This window comes from Schistocerca piceifrons, chromosome 7 (genome assembly GCF_021461385.2).
Source record: "Schistocerca piceifrons isolate TAMUIC-IGC-003096 chromosome 7, iqSchPice1.1, whole genome shotgun sequence".
NCBI lineage: Eukaryota > Metazoa > Arthropoda > Insecta > Orthoptera > Acrididae > Schistocerca > Schistocerca piceifrons.
In genome coordinates, this window is record NC_060144.1 from 354,585,689 (window position 1) to 354,607,360 (window position 21,672).

The 21,672-nt window shown below is 40.1% G+C and overlaps 1 protein-coding gene across 1 annotated transcript in view; it reads left to right on the plus strand.

Annotated features, from left to right (window-relative positions):
* LOC124805075 (26S proteasome non-ATPase regulatory subunit 4) overlaps positions 1 to 21,672 on the plus strand; it is an 87,947-nt gene that overhangs the window by 57,812 nt on the left and 8,463 nt on the right. The window contains exons 4-7 of the mRNA XM_047265507.1: positions 9,605 to 9,772; positions 12,584 to 12,715; positions 14,915 to 15,001; positions 18,170 to 18,284. Coding sequence (XP_047121463.1) covers positions 9,605 to 9,772; positions 12,584 to 12,715; positions 14,915 to 15,001; positions 18,170 to 18,284 — 502 coding nt within the window. The remainder of the gene's footprint in view (positions 1 to 9,604; positions 9,773 to 12,583; positions 12,716 to 14,914; positions 15,002 to 18,169; positions 18,285 to 21,672) is intronic.

Below are 21,672 nucleotides of genomic sequence, written 5' to 3' on the forward strand. Positions count from 1 at the left end.
GTGCAATTGCTGACATATCTTTCTTCCCTCACTATATCTCACTTTATATACGTTTCTCATGCGGTGTCATTGGCATGTTGTTGTCCAGTGTCATCTGTTGACCTGTCCCCCCCCCCCTCCCCCCCCCCCCCCCCCCCCCAAGTATAACCCCATGTCATTTCAGGCATGTCCATCAAGTTCTATCTCCTTACCTACATTAGTCCATGAATTAATGCATTGTCAAATGTTATCAGTTTCTGCGGCACTTTATATCTCACACCACATTTTCTCGCACTCCATCATCTGTAACTATGAGTTCTCTTCTGTTACTCAGTGCACTGAACAGTTCTTTTGTGTCTTCTACCATACCTCCAACTCCTCCTAACCGCAAACTGAAAATAAGAAATAGTCACCTCAAATTAGCATTATGTATGCCAATTTAGCACTGTCACCCAACCAATCTCCTAACTATCCCAGTCTGCCATTATACAAATGTTCCTTCTAACCATGTGCCACATAGGTACAAATGTAATACCTGATTTATCCACCTATCATATCCTGTTCAGCCTTGTCACCATCATACTACTCCAGCAGATGATGAATGACTGTGAAAAGAGACATGCTGCATGTAAACCTCACAGTTTTGTTTGCATGACTTTCAGTGTGCAGATAGTCAACAGCTAACTGTCCATTGGTAGTACTGGCTGGACGAGTACATCCACAAAGTGACAGAACATGCTACTTCGCTTGCTACAGGTGACTTTAGTGACTGCTTCAGAACTCGTGCAATTTGAATCCTCTATTCAGTAGTCCTCCAGGGGGCCCACGTCTCATTTGGGAGTACTTGTGTGGCAAGCTCAGGCCATCAAGCCATTGCAGTATCCCCTCTTTTTTTATCTCCTGTATCTGTGCCCACTCTTCTGAGGACAACTTGGCTGTCACTTGGATCTTGTCTTGGCCTATTCTTATGAAACCGTACATTACTTCTTACGTTTCTTAATTTTTTTGCCAGGTTATTTTCCAAATTTCTCAGAGGTCAAAATGTACAGGGAAGGTCACCCCATGCGGTACATGTGTAACTGCCCAGTCATGACCATACTGACACTCAGTTCTAAACAAACTATCTGGCTCACACAAAGCCTAAATGTGAGAATACACAAATGCAGATTCCCCATGTGGCCTAACACAGTTTATATGGACCTGCATGAGCCACAGAGTATGTTGACTAACCCACCAGACAGATGAAGCAGTAACAGCATGAGTGAAAATTCATGCACTCTTCAGCTGCACAGTGATCTTTCCCACACTATTTTAAAGGAACAACTTAGTAAAAAAAAAAAATCATTTTGTATGTTATAGCCTCATTTCTCAGCTTCACTGTGACCTGTGTATGTTTTTGTTAATGGTCTAATATAAAAATATATTATCAGTTGTTGTTAATAGTGTTAGAAAGTTACAGTGGAAAGTAAATACTTTCGGATGAATGGAGATGACTCACTGAAAAGTAGAAGTGTTTAATTGCATGATAGGCACACACAAAAGAAAGAAAACCTGTTAGCTTTCAGAGTAATCCTTTATCGGGCTAAGGTAAAACATGCATGCATACACACAAGTACATGGCAATGCCCATACATGGTGCCAGCCGGACTAACAGTGCCAGTGCTGCCTTTTGGAACAGGCTGTTGTGGGGTTGTCAGGTGTGGTGGGTAAAGGGGGAAGGGAGAGGGATGGAAGGCTAGTAGCTTGGAGGGAGGCAGGCAGTTTGTGGGCAAGGCAAGCAGGAGGGAGGTTGCCAGCTAGAAATGTGGGAGCGAAGGATGGTATGTATACAAGGCACCTTTGTTGGAGCCAGTGGGGAGCAGTGCACACTGAAAATAATGTGGGGACAGGATGAAGGAAAGGGAAACTGTTGGGCGGAGGATGTGAGGGCAGTGGGATACTGGAGATTGGGGCCAGGACAGTTATGGGAACAAAGGTTTTGTTGCAAGGATAACTCCCATCTGCCTAGTTCAGAGAAGCTGCTGGTGGAGGGAAGAATCCAAATGGCCCAAGCTGTGAAGCAGCCATTGAAATTGAGCATGTTGTGCTCAGAGAACTCCCATCTGCATAGTTCAGAGAAGCTGGCTGTGGAGGGATGGATCCAGATGGTTCGAGTTGTGAAGCAATCGTTGAAATTGAGCATGTTGTGCTCAGCTGCATGTTATCTCATCGGGTATCCAACCTTGTTCTTGGCAACAGAAATGGACATCTGGTTGTGCCACAGGGTGGTTTATTTTGGCAGGGGCAACTCATTCTAGTGGAAAGTCTTTTGATTGTCATACCCTGTTGATTGTCATACAAACATAAAAAGTGGTGCAGTGTTTGCAGCAGAGTTGGTGCATCACATGGCTGCTTTCACATGTAGCCCAACATCTGATGGAGTAGGGTAAGCCTGTGACAGGACTGGAGTGGGAAGTGCTGATAGTGGGTGGATGGATTGGGCAGGTCTTGCATCTTAGTGTATCACAGGGATATGATCCCTATGGCAAGGATTTGGGAGTGGGAGTGGTATAGGGATGGGCTAGAATGTTCTGTTGGTCAGGTGGGTGATGGAATACTGCATTAGAAGGGATGGGAAGGCTATCCCTCATTTAAAGGCAAGATGAGAGATAAGAGCCCTGACAAAGGATGTAGTCCAGTTTCTCCAGTCCTGTCACAAGCTTATCTTACCCATCAGAGGCCGGGCCACCTGTGAAAGCAGCCATATTACTTTAATAGAAGTGTCTTCAGTGACGAGTTTTGAGTAACACCTAAGTTTCTGTTGGAGCAGTGTCAAATTTTTCTTCTTTTGCACAAAAAAGCAAAGTTTACACAACTTCACCTCACTGATGCCTTAATGCAGTTGCTACTGTGGCAGAGCCTGTTATTAAAGAAGTAACTGAGAACAAGACATGTCAGTAACATATGAAAAGGTAATTCTCAAAATTAAAAATAAATGTGTAATTTCTTCACTAATTTTGTTGCAAATCCACAGTAATTCTCATTTCGCCAGCTATTGATGGTCCTTAAATATAGTTATGACTGTCAATGAAATGCTAGGCATTTCACAATGAAGCTGATGAATAAGGTGCCAAGAAAATAAACTTTTTACCAAATAGTTTCTTTAACATTTTATGAGAAAGATGTCAAAACAGTTGGCTTGTGTATGTTGCCATTCCCACTATGTTAACTTCTTGGCCACTGGCCATGGCCGGCCGGGTGGCCGAGCGGTTCTAGGCACTTCAGTCTGGAACCGCGCGACCGCTACGGTCGCAGGTTCGAATCCTGCCTCGGGCATGGATGTGTGTGATGTCCTTAGGTTAGTTAGGTTTAAGTAGTTCTAAGTTCTAGGGGACTGATGACCTCAGATGTTAAGTCCCATAGTGCTCAGAGCCATTTGAACCACTGGCCATGCCAAAGCAGTCTAAGAATGCTCCCTTCATTCCAGCTTGCTGGAATACTACACCTGTCAGATTCCATCAGTGCTATTATCCAGTTGCCACCGTGCTGCTCCACGAGATGACACAGGGATATTCTACTTACTGGTCATGCTACTTCACTCGGGCCTTTGCTATCCGAGTATCTTGCTTTCGACCTGTCTGCATCCTAATGCAGTAGTCAGTTGGTTGTAGGGTGCATGTCACCCTGTACGTGCACAGTTGGAGCCCCTGACATCTCTGTAGCTCAGACATCAGCAGTGTGAACCCAAACTCTTCATGCATACCAGTTTCTTGTTCCCATTGCCTTCCAGGCAATACTCACTGTGCCAAGTGGCTGTTATCTTTGGAGATGTTTCCAGTCAAAATTTGTAACACCAGGGCAGACAGTCTCTTCATCGCAACTATCACCATTAAGCCCATCAGTATAATTTCAGTGTTCCATCATTTGCAATGGCATGGGAGGGAGGACAGTTGTATTGACATTGAGAACCATACTCACAACAGCACAGTACCCTGTCTGCACTAAAATAGATGGTGAGACTTTCCTAACAACCAAATCTCAAATGTAAATTCTTCATGGAACACTTTGAAGATAACTTTGTAGAAGTGTCAGCGTGCAATAGACATAGAGCAGCTACCTCCTGATGAAGACAGCGGACTCCACTTAGTCTTGAGCCTTACTTTGGTGTACTCCTTTGGATGATATTCCAGTTTCTTTTATCGACATAGACGTTTGAACAAAACACAGGATATTATCTTTTACCAGGACTTAGTATTACTGTCAGAAAAAGAACTGTGTGGGAACTTGGAGTGGCAAGGGGTGCAGTTCGGCTGCCTTTTACAGAAGGGGGCAAGATTAGCAGTTGACGTGGGAGCATAGTCCCATAAAAGGTGAAGATCATAGTTTATTGTTGTGACATGAAGCCTTATTTGCCACTGCCTAGTCAGTGCTTAAAGTGCCTTCTCTTTGAGAATATTTGATCTCAGTGTCCCAGTGAATCCAGGCTGTTTTTGAACAAAAGGATCGTGCACAGGAGATGGTGGCCCATATCACTTGTGAGATCCAACAGGTTGCTGCAGAGTCCATTCCCTGGTCAAGTAACCACCTCAGACGACGGCCTGTGTACCTTGGTGGAATGACAACTGTCAGTTGGCAATCAGGGCCAGATGAACAGCTGTGCGAAAGTTCAAACACTGTCCAATAACAGAAAATCTTCATGCCTTCAGACCTGCGAGAGCACATGTGAGGCGAGTGATAAAAGAATGGATGAGGGTTCCTGGAGGGAATTCACAACTTCTGTTAATTGGTCCACTTCCACTGCGCAAGTTTGGGTATTAGTAAGATGGATTTCAGGCAAGGGCAGTACACATCTCCTTATGGCCTTGTCAAGTAATGGGGTCTTGGTGGATCCGACAGAAGATATGGCTCAGGTTTTAGCACAAGCTCCTACTTTTCAGACGTTTCCTAGGACTGTAGAGATGAGGCAGCTCAATTTCTTCTTGCATAATGAGGAAGTCTACGACCTTCTGTTCTCCATGTGGAAACTGGAATCAGCTTTGTCTGCAGCCAGACACTGCTCCAGGACCCGATGAGATCCATTATGCCATACTTGGTCATCTGTGCCTTGAAGTGAAAGGACAACTCCTCTCTTGTTTGAGTCAGATCTGATTTAATGGACAGTACCCCATGACTTGGAAGGAGGCAATATTAATTCTATTCTGGAAACCAGGCAGGGACTGTAACACCCCTAACAGTTACCGGAGCGTAACCCTTACCATTTGTATGAATAAGACTCTTGAACGCATGGTCAACCACTGCATCTGGCTGCTGGAAACCCGAGGTCACCCGAGCCACTCCCAGTGCTGTTTCAGGCACTATCGTTCCACCTTTGATGACGTACTTCTACTGGAGATGGTGATACAGGAGTCCTTCTTATGCCAAAACCATTTGTTTGTGTGTTTAATGACCTCGAAAAAGCGTATGACACTACTTGGAGGTACCACATCCTTCGCCAACTTCTTGAATGGGGACACCTGCCACTTCTTATCCAATCCTTTCTTGAGGACTGGCATTTTCGACATCGCATTGGCAATGCCATGTTTCACTGCTGTGTTCAAGAGAATGGAGTCCCCCAAGATAGTGTCCTCAGTGTCACAATGTTTGCCATCACTATCAATGGTATTTCCTCCGCAGTCAAGAGCCCTGTCAAATGCTCTTTGTTTATGGATGATTTTGCAATATTCTACCCTTCCTCTGATCTTATGACAATGATGAGGCAGCTACAGCTGACCATTAGGAGGCTGGAAACCTGGACCAGGACAACTGGTTTTCGGTTCTCATCCGAAAGACGACATGTCAATTTGAACTGTTCTCATCTAAGTTTTTAACCAAGCAGTGCTCACATTGGGATACAATATTTTACATTTTCAAGACACTGTGCACTTTTTTGGTTTATTATTTGACTTGAATTTAACTTGGCTTCCACACCTGAAAGACCTATGAACAAAGGGCTTCCAGTCATTGAATATTTTGAAATGCCTTAGTGAAAAAACATGGGGAGCTGACAGGTCCCACCTCCTGCAGTTTTATAGGGCATTTGTTTGATCATGTTTAGATTATGGCAGCATGGTCTACAGATAAGCCCGTCCTTCATACCTCAAGATGCTAGATGCTGACCACGATGAGGTCATTCGGATATCGACTGGAGCTTTTCAGACCATCCCAGTTCAGAGTCTGTGTGCAGAGGCTGGTGAATCATTGTGGATTTGGTGACGTATCCTTTTGGCTTGACAGGCACTGAAAATTACTGTCACCTCAGTCACTGACATTTAGTTCAGTGGTCCCACTGACCTTTGAAAGGTTGTTCGGGATTTGGTCCCATGCAAGCAAGCCATTTTGGGTACATGCTACAGACTGTCTAAATGGTTGGATCTATCAGCTATCAAAATACGCAACCAAGGATGGAACTCATTGCCACCTTGGCATCTTCAGTTGCCCAAAGCTATTTTAAGCTTGACACAGTACAAAAGACTTGTACTCCAGATTTTGTTTTTACAACTTTGTTTTTGTCCATTTTAAGTGCATACCACAGTTTTATTGTTGTTTATACAGATGGATTCCAGCTTGAGAATTTCCTCAGTTGTTCTGCTGTTTTCTCTGATAGGGTTTTTAAAGTGCATCTTCCTGAACAATTCACAAATTATGATCTGGAATTATACGACATTCTGATGGCACTGGAGACGTTTCTTGTCTGTCCCGACTCAATTAGTGCATTGCAAGCACTTCACCAAATGTATCCAGTAGACTCACTGATTCAGCTCATCCATGACTCCTTGCAGCAGCTCCAACACCTTGGCAACGAGGCAATCTTTTGCTGGGTACCGGGCCACATTGGGATATAGGGTAATGACATGGCTGCCAAAGCTGCCAAGGAAGCATTTTGGGATGGTGCTGTCCATTAGTGTCCCATCCCGTTGCATGCCACAATCTCATTTTCTGACAGATGCATCATGCATCTGTGGGAGACTGAATGGTTGCAGGTGACAGATAACAAACTGCATTAGCTCAAATCGACCACAAAGGCATGGCAGACTTCATGTCAGCCTCATCGCCGGAAGGAGATTCTGCTTACCAGACTGCGCATCAGGCATAACCCTTTAACACATGACTTCCTCCTCTGGTGGGAGGCTCCATCGCTCTGTGAAGTTCATGGCGTGCCGCTTTCAGTTCAGCATATTGTGGCTAAGTGTGTTCTCTGTACTGATATTAGGGCAGCCCTCAGTCTCGATGGAGATCTGCCCCTGATTCCAATGTTTACAAGGGTGGTGAAGTTTGTGAACTCTCGGGCCTCATGCCTACATTGGTGGGAAGGGAGGCAGACTTCCATCCATTATAAGCCGATCCACATGTGAGGACAGCCTTTGTCCTCGTCCATGAGATTATCAGGCTGACTTTTCATTAGGGCACTGAAGGCCATGATATCGAGTGCCCCTTACCTCAAATAATCATCATCATCAAATATCCTGGTAGAAATGGAAATCTTTGTTCACAGTAAGAGATAGCTACAGTGCTTGCTTAGCAACAAAATCATTTCAAATAAAACTGATATTTTGACTTTTTCCAAGACTTCATAGTTTTGCAATATGATGTGCTGTGTTAGCCATGAGCTCCACCATATACGGTCACAACATGCAGTGCCTACACAGAAGAAAATGCAACAGCTGTGAGATAGCAGTGATATCAATGTCTACAGTTCCAGTTATTTTGATCTTAATATTCTCATTTCACAAAGAGAAAAAAGGGGATGCAAAATAGGTTATACCTTACACTAGGATAGTTAAGCTCTGCGTATTAAGGCATTTGTTGAACTACTTTTATCATCACATTTGTCCATTTTATTATTTTTATAGATTATCTTTACTAGATGATTATATGTGAGATAAAATCTGTAGTCTTCAATTTGAATTTTAATGTGATAGGTACATTTTCAATTAACATCTTATCAAGATTTTAAATGTGATGTATTTTCGATTTACCCTATGTACTTACCATTGTAATATTTTTGGAAATACTACTTATTTGTTATCCGACATAGTCTGAGGATAACTGTGGCCAAAACACTTTAAGGTGTATAATTTATAAAAGAATAAAAAAAGTAGTCAAGGCGGACTGTTATTTTTCCTGGGTCTCCAAACTCAGTATCACACTTTTTACCTTCAGTAGAAGTTGCATGCAGACACTGAATACACTCAATTTCGTTGGTCATACCGCATGGGGTGCAGATCATTCCACTCTGTTATCTTTTGTAGAGCTCTGTTTTTATCACAGTTGGACTCTGGATGCAGGTATATGGTGCAGCAGCATATCACCATTGCAACTGCTAGATCCATTTCACCTTTGTGGAGTAATGATTGAATGCTTGCCACCAGGGCCTTCCGAATAAGCCCAGTAGACAGTCTTCTGGCAGAGTCCGGAATCCTATCCTTCCAGTTTTGGCATGACCAACAGCTGCTCAACTATACCCCCACCATCCACCAACTCCCTAACCACTAAACTCTCAGATTCTGTTTCTTCACTTGAAGTTCTGTCCCTATAACCCTCCAATCGAGTTAGGGAGGATTCCAAATTAGACTTTGATTGGGAGTATTCTGTAGAGATCTTTCCTTCCTGTATCAATTGGATGAGTTCTTGTACCCCTCCCTGGTGTGGACCTGGACTGCAGGTTTGGCTAGATCTGCTCCATAGCCCTAAAGCCTCCATTTCCCCCATTGTCCATCAACACACATTTTCTCTGTTATCTTTAAATATCAAGGGATCTTGGCCACTATACCCACGGGTATCAAGATACTGCAATGATGATGATGATTCACTTTTACATGTAATAGCAGCCAAGAACTACATTATGTGTCGGAGACCCATAATGTCTTTGTGTTACAACTGGTGGTTATTACCAATGCCCACCATTTTACCAAGAAGAAAGACCAAGACCAATTTCTGATATGCATTGACTGCCACACACACTGTGGTGCCTAGCTGATGGCAGCTCACATCCTAATGGAATGCCCTCTTCTTACAGTATCCCAACAAATGCAGGGCCTGGATAATTCGTTATCCTTGCTACTAGCTGGTGGTGAAAGAACAGTCAAGTTTTAGGCTTTCTCCAGGGGAGTAGGCTACCTCTACTCCACCTCCTGATCTGGTTTTTTTTTTTAAATCTCTGTTTATTATTAGTGTGACTCTTGCATATCTTTAGTATGCTTTGAGTCCCTCCCTCTTGTACTTGCACTGATTTCGTTTCACCACTTAGTGGGGTTGTGTTTATTGCATCATTTTTTCATCCCTGCATTGAGTCGGTAACTTTTCTGCTTTAGCTATTTCCTCATCTGACAGCAACTACAAAAAATGTTTGTACATTTAATTTACCGTATTTTTTAAAATAATTAAAACTAAGGAATAATATGTATTTGAAACTGGTTACTGAAAGTAATCTGCCAATGTCAGTACTGCTGACATGAAGTGTATGTGGGAATTTGAAGTTGGGTTCAGATGCATAAGGAAGCATAACAATCAGGTTACCCTACAAATTATAGAGCATTGGAGAATGTGTTGGTTAGTGCGTGGACTTTGCCTGGTAACACATTTTAACATTGGTGGAGCTTCTTTCCAGCTAGCACTGAAACATCGACAAGGCAAAAACCATAAAATGCGCATTGTAGCATTTGTGGGAAGCCCTGTGCAAGCAAAAGGAAGTGATCTCATCCGTCTGGCAAAAAGGCTCAAGAAGGAAAAAGTCAATGTTGATATTGTCAGCTTTGGAGAAGAAGTTAATCCCAAGGTTTGTTAATTTCAGAATTTTTATGTTTATGATATATGTATTTATAATTCATATCATTTACTTTCAAAAACTGTTTGCAAGTATCGGTTACTTTCAGTTTAACATTCATTTCCATTTTAATGGTTTCCAGTTGCAGTTAACAGCAGATACTTAAAAGGTCTGAAGAAAAATACTGATGTAACAATAATTTCTAAGTAAAGCTATAATACAACGGTTAACAAAATGTGAACACTCTAACACACTGTAGGAAATCCTCTGTCTCTCCCCCCCCCCCCCCCCCCCTTTTGTCCTGTGTTTGTCTTATTTTCATTAAAAACTAATTTTAATGAGATATTTTACTGTTCAAATAAAAAAAATTCTCGTTTTAGGGCATTTCTTTGGATTGCCGTAACCCAGTGTCGATCACAACGTACTTTCTTAGACTCTCACAATCAGGTCGGAGATGAAATGGGATTTGAGATAATGTCTTGAGCACATGAGTGACTACGTACCATGGGCAATACCAGGGTTGAGCTCCTGAGATGTTTAGGTTTCTGTGGATGGACACAGTACAAAATGACTCAGATGTCTGGCAAGAAGGTAGATGTGGTGTAAATAAGGAAATGAGATGCAGAGTTGGTTATGGCCTATTTTTAATGCTTCTTCACTTGTTTAAATGAACATGACAAAGAATTGAGAGACTGGGTTTTCACCTCAGTCCGAAGACCCACTTAATTATTGTATTAAACACAGATGAGTATTGTAAGCTCATGCTCTTATCAGCTGATTACTAGAACAAAGGGCCACACTAGCTAACATTCTATTAAGAATAGGTTTCACACAGTAACGTATGGCATTTTGGACCGCGATTTAATAAGAGGACCCAGTGTCTATCGCTCTAATCGAACCCTTAGCTTCAGCTGCATGTCACAGTGAAAGTGAAAGTGGGAAAGAGAGAGAGACAAAAGCACAAAGGAAATCACTGATCAGTCCATAGGTACATGCAGGCAAGTTTTTACAAGTACAGTAAACTCGCATTTATCCGAATCGCATTTATCTGAAATCTGCTTTATCCGAACATATTTTTCTGATTTTTGTGGCCCACATTGGCACTGTCTGATGCATCAGGCAGCTACACTTTTGACTAGGTAGACTGACACTTCGCGAGTTTCTACTTGTCTGCGCCTGGAGCCATGCATTCAAAAGTCCAAGTGTCATCAATTTGTGCGTGTGTTGGTTGAAGTATTCATGTATTTCTTGCTCATATTGCATGGTTTCGTGCCATTGCAATCTATTGGAACTCCTTGGAAGTACAGTATGTACAGTATTGCTCTATGCAGTGTGACATAGCCCTGTCGAAACAGACATTGAGAGTGCAGTGCCAAACACTTTCCACCTATTGTTGGTACATCAGGTGAAGCCGAGCATTTAACAGTGAACGTAAAACACACTGTTGTGTTGCTGCCTGGGCTTCGGTAGGACAGGGGAGAGGGCATATATGTATCGAATGTTTTCATTCGATGGGTGTCCTGTTTACAATCAGTGTGTGTGTGTGTGTGTGTGTGTGTGTGTGTGTGTGTGTGTGTGTGAAACCCGAGGTTTCGTAATGCTTATGACACCATACTCATCTTGCAAGTGTGATTGGGACTGTATGTCTCCATCTAAGTTACCAGGTTTTACTTATAGTATTATATGTAGATTTTTTTAAATTTTTTGACAGCATTAGAGGATTCAGAAATTACAGCACTGTAAGTAACATCATGTAATGGGATTGCCTCTTCAAGCACAATGTGACAGAGTGGATTTAAAAACTAATAAGATACCATTTGGAATATTGATTTCTCATATGTATTGGTTCAAAGACATTAAGTTCAGAGTGTTTATTTACTAAAGTAAACGAACAAAATTTAGAAAATTGTAAAAATACAAAGCTTTACAATGGCTGGTCAGTATTTACCTTCAGTAGGCACAATTGTAAATATAACAAGTAGACATCTTGAAAAGTATACTCTGTTTATTGTAAGAATAAACATGATGCAAGCAAACACAAACACAGTGATTGGTCAGTGTAAACTGATGGTAGACCCTATTTACTTATTAGATATCTTATTACTAAGTTATGTTAAACGAAACTTTAAGATATTCTAAAGTATTAACAGCCATCAGCGTTTTTCTTAATCACGCTTTAGCTATGTAATTTTTATTTCAAAAATCATATACAGTCGCAGTCTCTGTACTGTTGTACTCTGATTGTCATGCTGCTAATACACAGATGTAAATGGCTGAGGTTGCTCCCTGCTCTGTAGTGAAATGTGTGGAACATGGTTAAAAAGTACTGTGAAATACGTTGTTATTAATGTTTTTCACAAATTTACAGAAAAAAATAGCTTTGAAGTTTTCTGAGGGACTGCATTTGTTACGGTCGAGGTACAAATACACTCTGGTTGTGTAGCGGAATCAGTAGCATAATAGACTGATAATCAGGTGCAGTTCATGGATCGCTTGTTCAAGTCCTGCTTTGTTAACCCCCCCCCCCCCCTTTTCACTTTTATTTATTTTTTATGAGTAATGCACGTCTTTTTGTTTCTAATTGTATATTGCACATGAAATTCATGTTTTCATTTCAAATATAAATTCTTAACTATTGGCATTTTTTGTAAGATTGTTAATAAATATTTCTTAAACTAAGAAAACACAACAATTTCATTTTTTAGGAAAAAATGAAAAACCAAATACTCTTTATTTTCACTACGTCCATTGTTTTATACCATAGACGTAGCCTCTCATGTACCAGAGTAATAAGTGTCATAGGAATGTTGGTCTCTTTAACAGGTTTCAAACAATGAACTCCTCACAGCATTTATAAATGCATTAAATGGAAGAGATGGTGGAAGTAGCCATTTGGTCACAGTGCCTCCTGGCCCTCATTTGTCTGATGCTCTGCTTTCATCACCAGTTATTCAGGTAATAATATTTCTTTGGCAGGCTAAGCTTTTCATAAAAAGATAATTAAAGCAAATTGTACAATATGTAATTAAGTAGTTTTATTCCTGCCGGGCTTATGACAAATTCACTGCTTGTGAGTGTGAATCGAATCTAATGATAAATGTGAAAGTGTATGCATTTTCCTTGAGTTCTTGATATGAAACTGTGACAGTGACTTTAGAGCACTGTGGGAGATGCTCTGAAATCTTAACTAACCTATCACCACCACTCTGCAAAATAAATCAGATTTCATAAGTGTATTGCTAAGCAAAGGTTTATAATTGTGGAAAACATGCTGGGCTGCAAGCAATTCACATCGTAGTTAAAGACCAGAGAACCAGTAGTGTCATCCATTGGGAATTAAATTACTTCATTCCATTTTTTTACATCACACTTAGGCTCAATGATTGCATTGTTGTTATATTGGCTATTTATCTACCTCTCTTACCAATTTCCATTCTGTTATACTTATTTCATAGCTTAACAATAATAAGAAACAGGAAAGACTGCTACTCCCCACATAGAGGAGGCATTAGCAGTAGACATCACATTTAAATTACATTTAAAAGTACACTAAGGTCACAAAAGTCACGAAATAGTGATATGCACAGATACAGATGGTGGTAGCATCATGTACGCAAGGTATAAAAGGGCAGTGCATTTGCGGAGCTATCGTTTGTACTCAGGTTATTCATGTGATTGACGGCCTGATGGGAATCAACAGACTTTGAATGTGGAATGGTAGTTGGAGATAAATGCATGGGACATTCCATGTTGGAAATTGTTAGGGAATTCAATATTTCGAGAACCAGTGTCAAGTGTCAAGAGTGTATCAAAAATACCAAATTTCAGGCATTACCTCTCTCCTCGGACAATGCAGTGGCTGGCGGCCTTCACTTAACAATCGAGCACAGCGGCATTTGCATAGAGTTAGTTGTCAGTTCTAACAGACAAGCAACGCTGCGTGAAATAACCACAGAGGTCAATGTGGGATGTACGACAAACATATCCATTAGGACAGTGTGGCTAAATTTGTTGTTGATGGGCTATGGTAGCAGATGACCAATGCGAGTGCCTTTGCTAAAAGTGTAACATCACCTGCAGCGCCTCTCCTGGGCTCATTACCATATTGCTTGATCCTGGATAACTGGAAAACCATGGCCTGGTCAGATTAGCCTGTATTTCAGGTAGTAAAGAGCTGATAGTAGGATTCAAGTATGGCAAAGACTCCACAATTTCAATTAGTAAGAGCTGATAGTAGGGTTCAATTGTGGCACAGACCTCATAAAGCGATGGACCCAAGGTGTCAACAAGGCACTGTGCAAGCTGGTGGTGGCTCCTTAATAGTGTGGGCTGTGTTTACATGAAACGGACTGGGTCCTCTGGAAATGGTTATGTTCAGGCACTTGTAGACCATTTGCAGCCATTCATGGATGATTCGAGTGAATGATTTGGCCAGCCTGGTCGTCCGACGTGAATCCCATTGAACACGTATGGGATGTAATCGAGGAATTGGTTCGTGCACAAAATCTTGTTCTGGCAACATTTATGCAATTATGGTTGGCTAAGGAGGCTGCGTGGCTCAACATTTCTGCAGGGGACTTCCAATTTCTTGTTTTCCTTACCCATAAATCCATTTAGCAACTCCTTGCTCTTAGATTTGCTTGGATTGCTGTGTATTTCTAATATGTGCACACATTTGCCATGAGCTTAGTTTGCTGTATAAAGCTGTGAAATACAACAAAGTGTGAAACACTTTTTCACATTGAATAATAATCAAAACTTTAGTAGGTGTGTTAGTGGTGCTTTTTCAGTCATTTTTATTTATAGTGCGATGTTAGTCTATCTTGATGACAAGAATACTTTGCTATTATCTCTCAGAAGAAATTTTATCTGTGTTGGAAGACAATTGAAAATACAGCACGATATTAACTTATTTACTGTCTACATGTAAAGTTGTTGAAAATTTATGTGGAAACATATTCACAAAATGTTTGATCACCTCCATTGCCTTAGGAGAATAATTTCAAGAAAAAAATATCCTTTCTCCTTTGCTTTTTTTAAGTCCACAGAAAAAATATGATTTTAATGTACTTTGCTGCAGTTATATAACCATTGAAAATTTCTGTACCTGAATCTGTCGAATTTATGCTATAATTTTTTACTTCTTTTCTGCAGGGAGAGGATGGTATGGGAGGTGCTGGCCTTGGTGCTTCAGGATTTGAATTTGGTGTAGATCCAAATGAAGATCCGGAACTTGCGTTGGTAAGTGTTTTGTGAAGTGTGACAGTCATTCATTCACCCATCCCCCTCTTCCACTCATCTGCCTACCCCCCCCCCCCTCTCCCCCCTCTTATTCCCATTAACTTTGAAAGTCTAAAATGAAATTTTAAGACTTTCCACTCATGTTGTTGTACCCAATATTGCAAAAAGAAAAGGGAATAGAAACACATGATAGTGATTTTAACACCAATAAGAAGACTGTAAGAATAACCTTATTTTGGTAGAAGTTGGTTAGTCAGTGGACTGCCAGAACTTTGTTACAGTGTATGTAATCTTTCTTGTAACGGCCATACAAACATCCTTTACCATACATTTTAAAATAATGCACATTTCATTCTCGCCCACTTTTACTACATATTTAATTGTTAAGTTGTGTTTCTTTTAAACTCAAGTCATGGGACTTCAATTACTGACATGTTACAGAACTCAGTTGAGAGAGATGAAAGAGAATGAGTTTATTTATACAGCGACTTATTTTCAATAAGTTAACATTTTATCATGATAGTCCCCAAACTGTGTTTTGCTCCCAGTTCCTCTGATTCATCGACAGAACACATGTTGAAACTGAAACGTCCCCTTAGAAAAATTATACACGTGACTGGGCTTTAACTGACACACAATATTTTTAGCGCAACGCAATCTGACTTTCAGAAATCCCTACAAAAGAATGGCCCTGACTGACATTAACCTATACGTTTCACAAATCACTTACCTCACAAAAATCTTGGTTACTCGAACTACTGCAATACAGCGAGCACCACTACTGCCAGCTAAATAAAAGATTCCAACTACGGAAGGCACTAACTACTGATAGGCATAGTTAGCAAATGAAAGATTTTAATAGAGAACAAACAATGTATTTACCTTAATAGTCATAATATATATAGCAGTTCATGACAAATTACAAAACTCCGCCATCTCTCTCCCCACATCCACCACTGCTGGCGGCTCACCTCCAACTGCGCAACGCTACGCGCTGTTCACATCCAGCTGCCGCTGCCCAACACTACAATGGCAGACAACAATGCAAACTAGCCAGAGACTTCACACAGCACAGCCAGTGATTTTTACACGGAGGTGGCGTTGCCAATAAAAAAACCTAAACAGCCTACTTACATAGCCCCCATGCTCCCCACAAAAAAATTTACAAATTGTTTTGGGCAGTGGCCAATAATGATTTGATAAAATTTTTCATAATTACAATAACAAAGATATCAAATGCACACACTTATTGATACAATGTTGGTCAAAAGCTAAAATTTTCTCACAGTTCATAAAGACAGTCCTGATCATTCATCACAGTAAAATTGCAGTGGTTTTTTTTTTCCTCAATGTCTGAGCAGTAAAAGAGAATGCACACGGAAGTAGTGGATTTCCATGCAGTCTTGAAGAAGTAGTGTTGTCCTTCCAACGGAAAGACAGTGCTGACTCTTGACATACAGACAGGTAATGGTCCACAACAGAGCAAACCCACAGCAGAGTCAGTCGAAGTTGAAGAATAATGGTAGGTAGGTCATCATAGAGCAGACCCACTGTAATCCTAGTGGAGATTATGGTATTGGTGGGCCACCAGAGGTGCAGACCTACTGCAGTCCTTGTAGAGATAATGGTATTGGTGGGCCATCAAAGATGCAGACGCACTGTAGTCCTTGTAGAGATAATGGTATTGGTGGGCCATCAAAGATGTAGACCCACTATAGTCCTTGTAGAGACGGCCAGCAGCCATCTATTGCGACTGTGCAGGTGCACAATCACCATCGAAGAGTCTTGCGGAGGATATAGCAAGTCCATAAACCACCACTTGTGCACGCACAAAGTTTTTGGAATTGTCCTTAGAAGTCTTGGAGACAATATAGGATGTCCATAAACCACCACTTGTGCACTCAGAAAGTTTTTGGAATTGTCCTTAGAACCAGCAGTGCTGTTAACCAGTCCCTTGCTGAATTATCAACACACGTGCAAACACTAACAGTCCCTACTTCTCACATATCGTGCACATACTATGACCAACAGAAATATGTGCAGTGAAATGAATGCTTACAAGTTACTTAATTTGATGAACTGGTGTCAATTACAATTTTATAACATGAGAATACAATTACAAAGATACAGAAAACAACATGAAAAACATAATAATACAGATAACATTTGTAGTAATACAGGCTTTACAAAACGATAGAAATAAACATATACATCAGTGTTACAGGAATTATGACATAAGTAAATACATAAAAGATCAGAATAACTTTTTGAAACATCAACTTCACACATGAGCATTAAAACAAAATGGAATAAATAATGTCTAAACATCTTAACAAAGTAAATAACATTATTAATGCCAATTATATTTGAGGATAACAGTATTCCTCATCATAGTGAATGTAGCTTAGTATTAGAAGAGAGAAAAATTCTATGAAACAGTACACAGAGACAGGAAGAAAACAAATACACAAGGGTACACAAACACATAGTGGGATAACACAAAAGGAAAGGACAGGGTTTGTTTTCAGTGTAACATTTGGTACTGCAGTCCAACCCAAAACTTCATTTGAAACGTCCCCTTTGAACAATTATACACGTGACTGGGCTTTAACTGACACACAATATTTTTAGCGCAACGCAATCTGACTTTCAGAAATCCCTACAAAAGAATGGCCCTGACTGACATTAACCTATACGTTTCACAAATCACTTACCTCACAAAAATCTTGGTTACTCGAACTACTGCAATACAGCGAGCACCACTACTGCCAGCTAAATAAAAGATTCCAACTACGGAAGGCACTAACTACTGATAGGCATAGTTAGCAAATGAAAGATTTTAATAGAGAACAAACAATGTATTTACCTTAATAGTCATAATATATATAGCAGTTCATGACAAATTACAAAACTCCGCCATCTCTCTCCCCACATCCACCACTGCTGGCGGCTCACCTCCAACTGCGCAACGCTACGCGCTGTTCACATCCAGCTGCCGCTGCCCAACACTACAATGGCAGACAACAATGCAAACTAGCCACAGACTTCACACAGCACAGCCAGTGATTTTTACACGGAGGTGGCGTTGCCAATAAAAAAACCTAAACAGCCTACTTACAAAACAAACAGTTTCTTCTATAAGAAATACTTGTTATGAATGCTTTACAGGCCTTGCGAGTATCCATGGAAGAACAACGACAGCGCCAAGAGGAAGAGGCTCGTCGAGCTCAAGCAGCTTCAGCGCCAGATGGTGCTCCACAGCCAGCAGATACAATTAAAGAAGGTGTGTGTAACTTCTCAGGCCTTAAAGTGAAAGTACTAAATTATGCTCAGTACTAAATTATGCTCTGTGCCATACAAGGGAAGCCAAAAGTTGAGAGGTTGGGTCAAATATAAACAATAATAATAAAAAAATTTCTATTCAAAACAAATCAAATTTACCATTTTGTTATACATAAAACTTAGTTACATAATCACCTGCCTTCCTGATATAAAGTGTGATCAAAAAGTAACGAAATTTTGTTAATTTTGCGATCTTTATACATCTGATTTTCAATTTTTTATTTTTCTCTTTTTTGTACACACATTCCTGACGTATGTTTGCATTTTCAGCAATTTTGAATATTTGATTAATTGGTGACAGTCAAAAAGGCTTTTGAGTGCTAAGTGAATTTTTACTGTTGAAAAAGAAGGATCAAAGAATTTGCATTAAAGTTTGCTTGAAAAATGGAATAGAGTGCAACACTGCATTTAAGACTTTAATCGTGGCCATTAGCGAATCTGCTATGAGTAAGGCAAGAGCTTACGAATGGTATAAATGTTTCAATGAGGGTCGATAAGACGTTGAAAGCAATGACCACCCTGGATGCCTTTTAGTGTGTCAATTACTGACAAGAATGTGGAAGAAGTAGAGAAAATAAATTGCTGAATCACCGTCAGAGAGGTTGCTTATGATGTCGCCATATCCTTTGGCTCATGCCTAGCAGTATTGTTGGATGTTTTGGACATGAAACGTGCAGCAGTAAAGTTTGTTCCTAAACTGTTGAATTTTGATTAAAAAAGATGTCTCATAGGCATCGCTCAGAAATTACTGAATGAAGTTGGCAATGACCGAGAACTTCTGTAGGAGGTTATAACAAGTGATGAAACATGGGTATACGGGTATGACATAAGGCCCAGTCGTCCCATTGGAGACTGCTTGAAGAGCCAAGACCGAAAAAATGTGACAAGTTCTGGCACAGGTGAAGGTTCTTCTCCATGTTTTCTTCGATTACTATGGGATAGTGCATCATGAGTTACTGCTTTATCGTCATAGAGTCAGTAAGGAATACTACCTGGAAGTTATGTGATATTTGTATGAAGCAGTCATAAGAAGACAACCACAATTGAGACAAAACTACTCGTGGAAATTGCCTCATGATAATGCTTTGCTCACACCTCTATGCTTGTTTGCTATTTTTTGGCAAAAAACAAAACCATTATGTTGCCTCAGTCACTGTATTTGCTGGAGATGCACCCCCCCTCCTCCCCCCGCCCCTCTCCGCCGCAACTTTTCTATTCCAAAGGCTGAAGAGAACCACAAAAGGACATCATTTTGCCACCATTGGTGAGATAAAAACAGAATTCTCAAGGAGCTGAACACCATAATGAAAAGCGAGTTCCAGAAGTACTTCCAAGATTGGAAAATGTGCTGGCAGAAGCGTTTTGTATCCTCAGATTACTTTGAAGGGGACAAAGTTGATGTTGTTGAATAAATAGTGTGTGTTTAAGGTATTGTGATGGTTTAAAGTGGTGTAGGTCATTCCCATTTGTAAAGTGAGGAAAGTAACAGATGGACAAAATTATTGGCCAATTTCAATAAAACTGTATGTTGCATGATTCAAAGATGTGTTGCAAACTCAAATAACATGAGATTTCATGACAGACTGTAGGGTACAGATTGAGACATTGTGAAAAAATCCCATTGTCTTCGTGTAATAGTTTGCATAGGGCATGCATTGAAATGTTACTTCTAAAGCTCTTTTTGTGGCATATATATTTTCTGTTGGAGTAGGTTTCGCAGTTCTGTTGGTTCGCACAGTACAGTTGATAGATTTAATAAAATCAACAATAGAAGTAATGTTTTAATCTCGGTCTTTTGGTGACTTGACAGAGGATTGCTAGCATATTTTGTATACTTCCATGCAGTATTGTCATATGGCATAATCTTCTGAGGCAGTGCAGCTAAAGATAAGTAAGTATTCTGCAGAAGCGTGCAGTAAGAACATTGAGGACAAACTTCATGGGCTTTGGGAGTCTTAGGTTTACATGCCATTACATTTAGGATGAACTGTGAAATTCACAACCACAATACCAGAACTAAAATGAATTTACATATAGAATATACACCCCAGTTAGGGTTCAGAATAGTGTTCTATAGTTTGTTGCCAAGTGTAATACAGGCTGCTGATAGCCATCAGGCAATATATTGAAAATCTCTAGATTTTCAAAACACCTTATTAGTCACTCCTATAATTTGTTACAGTATTGGTGGTGGTAGGGCTGTTTTTCTGTGTGTTGAAGACAGTTTTCATTATATTGTATTTAGTTTGTTCTGTAATCTTGATCTCACAGTTTCTTTTCATAGTGACCAACTTGTTAATTGGCGTAAGGATCCAGGGGCTCTTAAAATCCTAACCAAATATGATATAGTGGGTGTAGACAATTTTTTACAAGTTTGTTACTAATTTGGACAGTCATTTCCTTATGTATTAAGACATTTACAAGTTGTCCATATCTTTAGCTTAAGAACTAGTTTGGACTAGAGTTGAATGCCTTGTGACGTTATTTCCAATTTGCCTGCCACCACTGAAGTACTGAATTTGAAAAGAGCAAAAGGTACTCATAAGATACAATTTATCATGAAATGACTTGCTCAGTTATTATAAAGACACATTTGGAGAGAAATTATTGCACACTGTGACACTGCATTGTGGTAATAATGATAGCATTGCTGAGTTAAAAATATACTAATTTTAAAAACAAAAATTCAAAAAAATACCTATAGGCCACTTTGTGTGGATCAGCTGAGTTTGAGCTGTCACTTAAAGTAGAACTATGGCTCTTTCTGAAAGCTATAGGCAGTTCTTCCTCCTTTTCTTTCCTGAAACACTTACTTGCATACCGGAATGTGAAAATTAGCATTGGAGTTTAAAAGAATAAGCAACAATGGCAAGTGCCCCAACATTATAAGCATATATTTTCTTTAAAAATTTGGGCAAATAGAAATGTGTACTATAAGTAATTTAAAAAGGTTTTTGTTTATAACTAAATATATGAATGAAAATGTTAGTTAATTTTCAGAAATTACGAAGTCTTTCCAAAGAGAACTTTTCTAATTGAGCATTGACCATGTTATCAGATTTAATGTGTAATGTTATTTGTGATAGAATGGTGAAAAATCCCACTTTTCGAATTGGCGTAAGACCTAGGTGAATTTAATATGTGACAAGTTAAATTGCATTATCCAGCAACTTCTCCTCAGTTTTACATGGAAATATTCATTGGCAGTCGTGGAGTAATCCTCCACACTGACGCACTACGAAAGTAGTGTAAACGAGGGTTGCCAGTCCCACTTGGACCTGTAAGGCAGGTTTAAAATGGTTGCTAATACTCTTCTTCTAATAAAAGCC